The sequence below is a fragment of the Meleagris gallopavo genome, chromosome 6, assembly GCF_905368555.1.
Source record: "Meleagris gallopavo chromosome 6, MGAL_WU_HG_1.1, whole genome shotgun sequence".
Taxonomy (NCBI): domain Eukaryota; kingdom Metazoa; phylum Chordata; class Aves; order Galliformes; family Phasianidae; genus Meleagris; species Meleagris gallopavo.
The window spans coordinates 41,663,160-41,675,308 of NC_139409.1; the positions used below are offsets into that span (position 1 = coordinate 41,663,160).

The window sequence follows — 12,149 nt, forward strand, 5'->3', positions numbered from 1 at the left end:
CCTTTATCTTAAAACAGAATAGACCTCATGCTATGTAGCAGCCAAAGGTTAACCAGTTCTTGTAGTGGCTTTGAAAAACAAACAAAAAAAACATCCAACTTCAGTGTTTCAGTGAATCTCAGCTGATGGGGGGGAAAACATTTCTTAGTTCTTATTTGTCTGTGCCATAGAGGAAACTGAGAAGCTTGATACTAACTGAATTGATAAGATCTTCATATAGTTAGCAGTCTAGTCAATTTCTCTTATGCAGTTTTATGGTTCTTGAAATAATTCACAGCTGCTTATCATTTAAGTGCCTCTCCCTCTTCTATTATGACTCTTCTATAAACACATAGGCACTCTAAATCTTGAGTAAGATGTAGCACTGCAGTGAAGCAAAGTCTTGTTCCCTTACCTGACTGGAGGGAGAACCATAATTATTAACAATAAAAAGATGAGGTAAATAATCTCTGACTTCAGGGTAATGTGAGATAGGGATATCTTTACAGCAAAGTGCAGCTTTAATAAAGATATGTACTGCATTGAGTATTAATGAAATGCTAATAAACTGTAATTATTTAGATCAAACTTCTGAAAGACACGCTAGAAGCCTGGAAGAAGGAGGTAGAAAAGATGCCACCTACCATGTCAATAGATGATGCTTATGAAGTTCTTAACCTTCCCAGAGGACAAGGACAGTAAGTTGTTTGCAATGTATAAAGTTGTATGTAACTAGACTTGAATAACTTCTGTACAGTGAACAAACTGAAGCTTATCTCAGTACTTGCAACCAGTTACTGGTTCCAGTTCAGTTATATCTTGTACCCATGTCTTAAACAATGGAAGATTGCTTTTTTCTGAGATACAGAGCATTGAAAATCCAGCTCTCTTTGAGAGAATAACTATGAAATGTTCAGATGAACTGAAACTGGAAAAAGTGCTTTGAACTGTTCCTTAACTTTCTCTAGGCTATTCTACATGGTGAATATTAGACTAAGGCATATTAAGCAGAGAATAAAGCAGAATCTGAATATGCTCAAAGTAGAACTCTGTTTCTCTAATCTTCCTTCCTTCCACCTGCCAAATCTTGTCCTTTTTCTTGATGATAGCAGTGGAATTTCTTACTCAGTACCTTGCCACTTGTTTTTAACTTCAGGCCTCTAGAAGAAATACCACTATTTTGTAGTAGTGCATTAAGAGCTGTACACTTACTACAAGTTATGAACTCAGACATCCAGACTTCTAACTTTTATCACTAACAGCTCATTTATATTCTTTTTATAAAATACTTTTATAAGTAACTTTAGTAACTTTAAGTTCCTTCTGGTTAGTATATCTGAACAAGAGGTGCTGAAATTTCCGTTTTGTGGCTGCATGATTTCCTGGTCAGTTGAGGTGATGGAGCGGGATTCTCAAATTGAAAGCCTTGTTGTTTTCACTTAATTTTGAGGACTACTGTTAATAGTGTTTTGAGAATTCAGGCTTGTTTTTTTTTGATGTTATTTGGTGTAATGGGATTTGTTTTCTGACAGGCATGAGGAAAGCAAGATCAGGAAAGCTTATTTCAGGCTGGCCCAAAAATATCACCCAGACAAGAATCCAGAAGGCAGGGTATGTATAACTAATACTAATAAATGGGGACAGATTCTGCTGTTTTAAGAGTTCTTACTGTCCACTTTAATTTTCTATCTGCCTCTTACACATTGTATCTTTATTCGTATTACAGGATTCCAGTTGGTATTGCAGATGAGTGATTGAACTGATATTGTTTAGCAAATGTTAAGATTCTCACAGTAAACTCTTGTATAATCAGATCAAACCACATCTCAGAAAGCATCTTGTTTAAACAGATGCTTTCTGTTTAAGAACAGAAAATCTGCATGTAAAGAAGCTAATAGCTCACTTTCAAAAACACTGAGTCTTCTGCCCATTCTTACTATCAATTAAACTTCATTTTCTTGTAACACAGACTTAGTTTTAGTCTTTTTCCTATAGTGGGGTTAAGAAAATAGAAGAAAACTCAACTGTAAACAAGTGTTCTTGAGGTTATTCAGAATATTTTTCTGAAGCATAATAAGGCAACAAAACCAGAATAGCGGCTGGCGGATGTTTTGTTTTACCTGCATACAAATTGAGCTGTAGACTTGCAGTAATTTGGAAGTTGTTACCTTTATTTGCAGGACATGTTTGAGAAAGTTAATAAGGCATACGAGTTTCTATGCACAAAGTCTGCCAAAGTGATAGATGGGCCAGATCCTGAAAACATCATTTTGATTTTGAAAACTCAAAGCATCCTCTTCAACAGGCATAAGGAAGGTAGGCATGCTATCTCAGAAGAATGTTTTAAATTCATTTCTTTAATGGACGTTGTGGTCAGCTTTAACCTTCAAAGTTCTTTAGTCTGCTTTCTGTTGATGTAGTTTCTTGCTTGCCACAGCATTATGTCAGTCTGGTAGTGGGCTTCACAGTAGGACTTCTTTCCAGGAAATAAAATTCCTAATTAAACCTAATTAGAAAAAGCTTACGTCGTTTTTGAAATTCTCTGCTCCAGTACTAATCAGTTTGAATCTTCCTCCATACATAACTGAGACTAACTTTCTGTCTATTCAGAAAGGTCCTCACTAGCACTGAGTAAGTAGACAACAGATTCTGGGTATATCTGAGATTTCTTGCTTTAATAACCACAAAAGTGTAATCATGCAGAAATTCTGACTGGAGTTCCCTGAAGGGTAAGCTGTAACACCACCTCTTTCAGGGCCTGAATGAGAGAGAGGGGTATGGCTTGAGTACCCTAATCCCAGCTCTTTTATCTCTGCTGGCTTCCAAAGTATTGAAAAATAAAACTATTTAAAACAGAATTGCTGTGCCAAACAAATGGGACCTTACATGCTCCTTCTTAAACCCTAAGACAATCCTGGCTTACGGAAGACTAATAGCAAAGCTGAACAGATGTTTTCCTGGAGATGGACATTATTTGGAAAGCTATTAGCCTGGGGGCTTTGTGAGCTGTAGATAAGTCTTTTTACCTTGAAGTATTTCTTTTAGCGAATCTGTCCCTTATATTTTGTCAGTTTCCACTCAGCATGAACAATGTGATGTGTCAGGAAGTCGGACTGTGTGGGCTGCTCCATCTTATTCTGGTTTTCCTAAGTGTTGGTTTTCTTTGACTCTCGGTCTTTACATGCTCATATATGTTCCACTGATAAGTATGTTATGGTTTAAATGGCATAAACTCTGCCTATATGTAATCTTCAAGACCTTTCTTTTTTTTCAGAGCTGAAACCTTACAAGTATGCAGGCTATCCTATGCTGATTAAGACTATTACCATTGAAACATCAGATGACCTCTTGTTTTCCAAAGAATCTCCTCTGTTGCCTGCTGCCACAGAACTTGCTTTCCATACAGTCAATTGTTCAGCATTAAATGCAGAAGAACTGCGAAGAGAAAATGGAATGGAGGTAGATTGAAAGAAACTTATGAAGGTGGTTTTGTTGGTTTTAAGTCTTTTAGATTCCTCAGTGCAAAGGTCATCAGATATATTAAGGGATCATTCTTGAGACCTAGTTGCATTTGTACATATTTTCTTTTCTGGACATAGTAAGAGAAATCTCTTGCAGAGTACACTCTTTTCCAGACTTAGACTTGTTTGCTCAACTGTGGATAAGAAAACTACATATGATGTTTATCTACTTATTTATTGGATGCCGTTGAGGGCTTCTGTATTCTGTATGTGGAACAATGATAAACATGAAGAAGCCACTTATGCACAAAAAACCATTTCTGCTTATTTGCTCACATATTAATGCTGACAAGCCCCAAATTCTAGTACCAGCACTTTGAAAGATATTTTTCCTACAAAGCACTAGTGAGCAACATGCTGTTTTGTCAAACAGGAATTCCATTCAGCCAGTATATATGGGCTTACCAAACCTGTTTTATTTCTGCCAGCCTTTGTCAGTTTTTGTTGTGACTGAGCTTACATATCATTCAATCCTCACAGGTATTGCAAGAAGCATTTAATCGTTGTGTGGCAGTCTTGACTCATTCTAGTAAGCCAGATGATATGTCTGTACAGGTAGGTTGTAGCAACTTGAATTTGTATCAGTCTTCTGAGAAACTGTGTGTACATATATATTTTAAAAAAGATGAATTTGTAAACGTACCTTTACCTTTCAATTGGTGCCAGTGAAGTATTTCTTTTTATAGGTGTGTGGATATATTAGTAAATGCTACAGTGTGGCAGCTCAGTTTGAGGAATGCAGAGAGAAAATTACAGAAATGCCTAACATCATTAAGGATCTCTGTAGATTACTGTATTATGGCAAGGTAAGAGCTCTTGTCCTTTTCCTAAATGAATACTTAGCTATTAAATATTTAAGGCAATCTTCTCATTTTAAGGCAAACATGAGCACAGTAGAAAAGACGTATGTAAGATCCCAGTTTATTTTTATGGGATACAGAACTCTAGTGCCTTGTTTTGGATTTTTCTATCTGTATCAGTTTAATGACTGTATTTTAAATCTACTATCAAGGTTTCACATACTTTTGACTGATAACTGATGTGCTAGAGTTAGATCTTGTATAAACACTCTTACATCAGCATAATTTCTGGGAACAACCTTCAAGAAGGTAGCTCTTAGAACTTGAATTTTGTTGTAAGTGCAGAGTTTATATTGAATTGAGAACGGCAAGCTCATCTCCAGCTTCTCATACTAAGTGAAAATGTGAAAGCTTGAATGAAACTACATAGTATTTGACTATAGGTGTTCCTGCACAGCACATGTATTGCCAAAAAACACTTGCCTGGGAATCTATGCTACCTTCAATTGTTATTGCCCTAGCTCATCCACACTCATTTCTAGTCTTAAGAAACAACTATTCTAAGACTCTTCCTTGAAGAATGTTGTCTAATTAGGTGTATTTGTTGGCTACCAAACACTGGACTTCAACTGCATATATTTTGTCGTCTCCATCTAAGTGCTGATTAACAAGTTTTGACTCTTTGGTAAGGCAGCCAGTCAGCTTTTGTTTGTTACAAGTACTTAAGTGAATTTTTTTCCTTTCAGAACATACCACGAGTAGCTTCATTGGGAGTAGAGTGTGTTAGCTCCTTTGCTTTAGATTATTGGCTACAAACACACTTGTTCCAAGCAGGAGTTCTCTGGTACCTACTGGGTTACCTCTTCAACTATGACTATACACTAGAGGAGAGCGGTATTCAGAAAAGTGAAGATTCTAATCACCAGGTAATGTTAAAAAGGTGCAGGATTTCAGACACCATGGGTAGTTGTTTGCCATCTTTTACTAATAAAATAAGTGTACTCAAATATTTTTTTAGCATCAGTGAATTGCAAGAACAAATGTTAAAACTAAAGAACAATGATTTCTAGTAGACTTCACACAGCGGAGGATTTTTATGTACGGTTAATAGTAAAAAGGTAAATTTGTGCTAGGAGAAGGAAAAACAACAACTCTGGAGTCTCAGCTAGTGATTCCATGAACACATCTAAGGTACCACTTCAGAGCTGCACTGTTACTTTGGCCTATGGCCTATAAGTGGCTCACGGTCCATTTTCTTTAACTAGTGACCCTTTAAGTTGGGCACTTCTTCCTCAGCTAATAACTCTTGTAGCACTGTTGGAAAAGGCATATACTGTTACTTGACAGCTGCTAGCAGGAACTGTTTGCTGATCAAAAGCCATCTAACGTAACAGTTTCCGTAGCTTTTGGCTCATTTCAGTGACCCAGTTTTTTTCTACTCATGTGTAACTACATCTATTGAGCCAGTAACAGTATTAGTGTCAGTGCATCATCAGTGATGCAGGTAAGTAGAGAACATGAGTTTTGTTCACCTTGGTGTGACAGTGTTGGATGAATCTTTCTAGTTATTGTGCTACTTTTCCAGCTAGTTCTTGTCTTAAAGCTGCTTTTATATTTCTTAGGAGGTAGCAAATAGCCTTGCCAAGCTCAGTCTGCAAGCCTTGAGTCGACTTGGAGGGTATCTCTCTGAAGAACAAGCTACACCTGAAAACCCAGCAATCAGAAAAAGCTTGGCTGGGATGCTGACACCCTATATTGCAAGGAAACTTGCTGTGGTCAGTGCTACTGAGGTAAGCATCTGTTGGCCAAAACTTTCTCTAGGGAGTTATGGAAGAAGTAGTCACTAGTAACATTCTTAAAGCACAGGGGCTCTCTTACACCAACTGATACAGAGAACAGCAATGTAATTTTTCTCTGCAGTTGGAGTAATGGCAACAACAAAAACCTGTTTTAGCCTCAGGCTCAGCGGTCAGAATCAAAAGCCTGTAGAATAAGATCTGCAGGACAAACATGGAAGGAAAGAAGCGGAGTTAAGCGTTGGTAGTTTAAGGACTATAATGTTAGGGACTGGTGTCTAAACTTTCATTTAAAAGTGCTGAGGAAGTCATCTATGTGATGTTGCAACTAATTGCTACCCACTGTCAAAACAAGGAAAATCTGAAGTGCAGCTTGAAGAAGAATAAAGAGAAATTAGAATATAGACTGTCCTGTACCAAATAACTAACTTTTTTTTTTCCTGGTATTTGGAAAGCCTGACACTTTAAACCTGCTTATGAAACTCACATTAAATAAACTTATATCATGAAACATGGAGATTAAAACTTAGTTTTGGTTATGCAGAGTAGACGTAGTAAATCTTGTATATTCCTTGTCTCATAGACCCTGAAGATGCTTAACAGTAACACAGAGAATCCCTACTTGATCTGGAACAACGGGACAAGAGCTGAATTACTTGAGTTCTTGGAATCTCAACAAGAAAGCATGATTAAGAGAGTAAGATGTTCCATATTTCAAAAATGGATAAATAAATTAAAGATGAATAGTAATGGGATTTAAAATTATGTTGTGTTTTGGTACATCTGCTTATAATACAGTGGCATAGGTGAGCAGAAAACTTTGATGGATATCTGTTTTAAGTGCTACCTATTTCATTGCCCAGGTTATTGCTTTATGCTTTCTACGTGGTTATTTTCTTTCTGAGCTTGACCTGCTTGTCTCTTTGCTTAAAGGGTGAATGTGACAAGAGCTATGGATCTGATTTTGTCTTCGGTGACCATGCAAAAGAGCTTATTGTGGGAGAAATTTTTGTTAGAGTCTACAATGAGGTTCCTACCTTCCAACTAGAGGTGAGATCTGACTGGAATCTTTTCGTTAAACCCCAAACTGTTATTGGAATGTTAATCTATTTATCTGGTGGTACAAATGAATGGAAAAAATGATTTTATGGAAGTTATGTCCAACAGAGTGAGTGTTTTCTGGGATGTTTCTGTTGGAGCAGGATAAACTAACAAGAATGAGTTTGTCATAAAGATGTGCTGCTATGGATGGTTTAATACCTTTCTTCTACAAGCTTGTACTGCAGACACTCAGATCAATACCAGGAGGTGGTGATTCTGCCAATTGGCTTTGCTTCCTGTCTATACTTACAAAAAGCTATACACCTTAAGCAATTGAAGTAGCTTTCTAAGGATGTGTTAATATGTTATTAGAATTACCATGGGTCAAATGCTATAGCCACAATAGTGGAAAAATGCTTCTTGTCTGGGAAGAGTTGTTAAATGTGGGTAAGCAATTTGGCTGCACGTTTCTGTAGTATGAATACTGTTGCATCACAAAACTGAAAATGTTCTCATCTCTTCAAAGCTTCCTAAAGCGTTTGCTGCAAGCCTCCTGGATTACATAGGTTCACAAGCACAATACCTTCATACATTAATGGCAATAACACAGACTGGGAAAGTAGAGTCCAATCAACATGGAGATCGGTTACGGAGAGTTGAAATGGCTCTGGAGGCTCTAAGAAATGTGATAAAACACAACCCAGGTAGGCTTAAAAAAAACCAAATACTTGCTGACTGGCTTTCTTAAAGACGAACTTAAAATACAGAACTCTAGTCTTAAGCTTCCTTTTAGCTGAAAGATAGCTTTGCCAGCTAGCAGACCTTAATAGTCTTGATAGGCTTACATATAGGCGTCGTTTTGTGGTGGTGTTTTTTTTTCTGGAGAATGCTATCAGTATATGTATTTGTTTTCTGCAAAATTTGAGCCTTGTCTGTCTTCTCTGAAACATTAGCTTTTAACTTTAACTCTGGACTGACATTGCCAGGAGGGCTGAAATAACATTCTGTAATCCTTTGAAGAATCTTTGAGATTTTTAACTTTCTTGCATCAAACAAGCGAAAAAAGAGCCTCCTGGACCTGAGTACTGCATAGCAATGAACACCTGGACATGCCTTACTAAATAGGAAGAGAGAATGCTCTTGAGAGTGGCCAGCAAAGATCTATGAATACATGTCAGAGGAACTCAGACTGGAGAAGTTTGAGATGCTATGACTGAAGACGTTTTTGGTTCTAACAGCAACTGGAGTTACACTTATGGCTTCTAGTGATAGAGAACCCAGCCTGAGAATAACCTGTATGTTGCAGCTGTAATTGTGAAGGTAGCTGTTACTGTTGCAGATAGCAGGAAACTGAGCTGGCCGGAATCAGACAAGTGTATGTGATGACAAGAAATACTGGTGAACCAGTAATACTTCAAATAAGTGAACTTCCTTATTTGTCTCTAAAAATGCATAGAACTAGGTAATGCAAAAACAGGTGCAGTTTCTTGCCTTAGAGGAAGTATCCTACTCTTTTGAAATACTGTTGACCTGAGACTTTGTGGAGGCTAGACTTAATTCTGCAGTAGTTGCTGTCTTGTAGGAAGTACTGTAATTACTTGACTATATATAAGCATCTGTTCTTTTCCATCTCTTTGCAAGTCAAATGTGGGCTTAGGATGGCCTTCAGTGAATGTTTGGGCAAATGTGAAGTGAATCATTTTTTATCTCTTCCAGGTTCTGAATGTGAATGTATAGGCCATTTTAAGTTGATATTCTCCCTTCTGCGTGTTCATGGAGCTGGCCAGGTGCAGCAGTTGGCTCTGGAGGTAAAAATGAACAAACAAAAGAGCAACAAAAAGTTGCCAACCAATCAGCATGTATCAGCCTGATTATGTTACTGATAAGGGTAACATCTAAAACATGTCAAGGCCTGGGGTCCAAGCTGTCAGGCAGCTCCTTTGAGGAACAAGTTATAGCTTGTTCCTTATCCCCTTCTTCTCTGACATTAGTCAATTTGGTGTCAGGATTAAAGGCTGTATATTGGTTACTAAGTTGCTGCACCATGCACTGTGTTTTCATAATGATGTCTGAAAAGCTGGAATGTAATCAAGCTTTGCTTTTTCACTTTTACAGGTAGTGAACATAGTAACAAGTAACCAAGAATGTGTGAACAACATTGCTGAAGCGATGGTTCTTGCAAACTTACTGGCACTCCTGCATTCCTTACCTTCGAGTACGTACTGTTATAATTCTTGGAGTCTTGCAAGGCAAAGTGCTTCAATTCAAAACCTAGTTTGAATGGAGCTGACTGTGCTTACTGTTAACTGCAGTGTTAAAATGCTGTTTCAGCAGGGATGATTACTGAAACCGTTTAAGAAAGCTGATCATGACCTTGAATATGTGAGCTGAAGCATCTGAATTTCAGATATTCAGATTGTATTTGAATTGCACATAATTTAATCGACTAATCCCGACCGTTTTCGGGAATTTGGGTAGTAAACATTCAATTAAGTTGCTGTTCAAGAATGTGTGATTGATGTTCCTTACTAGTTCTCTGCTTAGTTAAGAATTTTGCTATATAGTTTATTAATACTTCTTTTCTTGGCAGGTCGGCAGCTTGTCCTTGAAACTTTGTATGCTTTGACATCCAGCACCAAAATAATTAAAGAGGCTATGGCAAAAGGTACAGTAGTAAATTGAAATCCCATTTCTCTGAAACATGACTCAAAATAACAGTGGTCAAATCAGTAAATTTATGCTACCTGTGACTAGAAGAAAGCTCGAATGTTCCCTTATTTCTTTGTACAGGTGCTTTAATCTACTTGCTAGATATGTTCTGCAACTCAACTCATCCACAGGTCCGAGCCCAAACAGCAGAGCTCTTTGCCAAAATGACTGCAGATAAGCTCGTGGGTCCGAAGGTAAGGATGGTAACGGCTCTAGTTAGAACTCTTATCTTGACAGTGCCAACCTCTCTAAAGACTGAACGAAACCAATTCTTCTGCGACTTGAACATTCATGTGAAGAGCAAGCTATTTTTCTCAAAAAATAGTTAACTTTTACTTTCTGAATGGGCTTTTAGTTGCAGTGAATAAAACACTTCTGTTAATAAGCAGTTTGGTTTCCATTTGCAATGATTACAACATTAGATACCTAGACTTCAAACCTTACGCTAGCTAGCACTATTTAAAGTCACAGCGCTGTTCTGTTTTGTAGCCACACTTCCTGGAGTTCTCTACTTGTTCTGTCAGTAAGTATTGTTTTGTTTCAGGTGTTATGTTTTACTAAAGGTCAGTTGTGTTCATCCTTCCTAGGTTAGGATTATGCTGATGAAATTTTTGCCTGGAGTCTTCATGGATGCTATGAGAGACAACCCCGAAGCTGCTGTTCATATCTTTGAGGGAACTCATGAAAATCCAGAGTTGATTTGGAATGACAACTCCAGGGAGAAAGTATCAACAACAGTTCGCGAAATGATGCTTGAGTATGTAAAGACCTGCTGCTTATCTATTTTCTCAGCTGAGGCACTCTTAGTGATACTGAATGGCAACAAAATGTTCTTCCTTCATATGGCAAATGTTAGAAGAAATGAGAGACAGAAAGGGGGATAAGAGGTCCTAGAGAAAGAGCACAAGAGAAACAACAACCATGCTGCACAGAGGCCATATTTCACTCCTGCACTACCTCCAAGGCTTACCAGAGAGTGACATTTGAGGAGTTCTGCTCCATAATAAGGGGAGGATGGAAAACCAAATGCCCACAGGCCAAAACTGATAACAATCTCAGTAATTCCATTGTACTATTTCACCCCATGTGTAAACTCAGATAGTAGTAGCACTGTATCCAGCCTCTGTTTCTGTTTTCAGAGCCTCCTTTGCATGTATGGGAGTGAATAACAATTTCAAAATAGGAGTTAAAGTTTTGACATAGCCGTGAATTACTGGAATCAGGAGCCTAGAAAACATAGGCCTTATGTACTGTCTCTTAGTATGTATGGTAAATTGCAGAGTAGAGACTGCTGATCCACCCTGCATACCTGGAGCAGTTCAGCTTTTACCTGCTTCTCAGCTCATTCCAAATGAAATTTGTTATTTTTCCATGGCAAATTCCCTGTCTCTACCAGAGTCACTACAGAAACTATCACAGAGCTCTGTCTGTAAGAAGTAGAATCTTTGCAATCCATATATTAGTGAAACTTGCACTGCCACAAGATTTGGGAGGGGGAGAATGGGATTTAAAAACTACTGGAACTACCTTACAAATGATGGAGGGAGATTGACATGGTATCAAGGAGGAAAGGAAGATGGTGGTGGTGGTATTTGGTTTTTTTTTACTGCTTTTAAAACATACCTTTTTTTTTATAGGCACTTTAAACTTCAGAGGGACAACCCTGACACTAACTGGAAGGTAAAAGTGTACTTTTTCTGCTTGCGATCTCCTCAAGGAGACTATAAGACAGCTGATAATACATGGATGTATGTCACTTTCTGTTTATGTGCTTTCTTCTTTCTCAGAGCATCAACAGGAACTCAGTGCTGCAATGACTATTTTAATTTAATTTTCATTACAACTTGTATTTGGAAATCAGACACTTAGCAGTATTTTTGTCAGTAATACTCTGAGTTCTCTAACAGTTCAGCTCATTCTAAGACTTAAATAATTCAGTGACCACGGGGAGTACTAGTACTAGTTTGCTGGAAGAAGTCCTGTGGCTTATTAGGTAGCTGTAGTAAACTACCAGGTGAAAAGTAGTCAATGTTCAGAAACATTAATAACACATTGAATCTCAAAGACAATCCTGTTTTTGCAAATGCTCCTTGCTAACTTAGAACTCCATGTTGTTTGTAACTTAACAGCTGCCTGAAGACTTTGCTGTGGTGTATGGTGAGGCAGATGGTGAACTTTCAGTGGGAGGAGTCTTCTTAAGGATATTTATTGCCCAGCCGGCCTGGGTTTTAAGGAAACCAAGAGAATTTCTCATTGCGCTGCTGGAAAAGTTCACTGAACTACTGGAGAAGAATAACCCTCAT

General features: G+C 37.9%; 1 protein-coding gene across 3 annotated transcripts in view; it reads left to right on the top strand.

Annotated features, from left to right (window-relative positions):
* DNAJC13 (DnaJ heat shock protein family (Hsp40) member C13) overlaps positions 1-12,149 on the top strand; it is a 57,601-nt gene that overhangs the window by 32,942 nt on the left and 12,510 nt on the right. For all 3 annotated transcript variants that reach the window (XR_014883977.1, XM_085226467.1, XM_085226468.1), the window contains 18 exons: positions 562-677; positions 1,512-1,590; positions 2,160-2,295; positions 3,254-3,438; positions 3,981-4,055; positions 4,187-4,306; positions 5,047-5,226; positions 5,923-6,090; positions 6,680-6,793; positions 7,030-7,146; positions 7,664-7,841; positions 8,854-8,945; positions 9,253-9,352; positions 9,728-9,802; positions 9,928-10,040; positions 10,434-10,603; positions 11,484-11,526; positions 11,976-12,149. Coding sequence is in view for 2 of the 3 variants with exons in the window: in XM_085226467.1 (XP_085082593.1) it covers positions 562-677; positions 1,512-1,590; positions 2,160-2,295; positions 3,254-3,438; positions 3,981-4,055; positions 4,187-4,306; positions 5,047-5,226; positions 5,923-6,090; positions 6,680-6,793; positions 7,030-7,146; positions 7,664-7,841; positions 8,854-8,945; positions 9,253-9,352; positions 9,728-9,802; positions 9,928-10,040; positions 10,434-10,603; positions 11,484-11,526; positions 11,976-12,149 (2,235 nt within the window). In the remaining variant the exon portion in view is untranslated. The remainder of the gene's footprint in view (positions 1-561; positions 678-1,511; positions 1,591-2,159; positions 2,296-3,253; positions 3,439-3,980; positions 4,056-4,186; positions 4,307-5,046; positions 5,227-5,922; positions 6,091-6,679; positions 6,794-7,029; positions 7,147-7,663; positions 7,842-8,853; positions 8,946-9,252; positions 9,353-9,727; positions 9,803-9,927; positions 10,041-10,433; positions 10,604-11,483; positions 11,527-11,975) is intronic.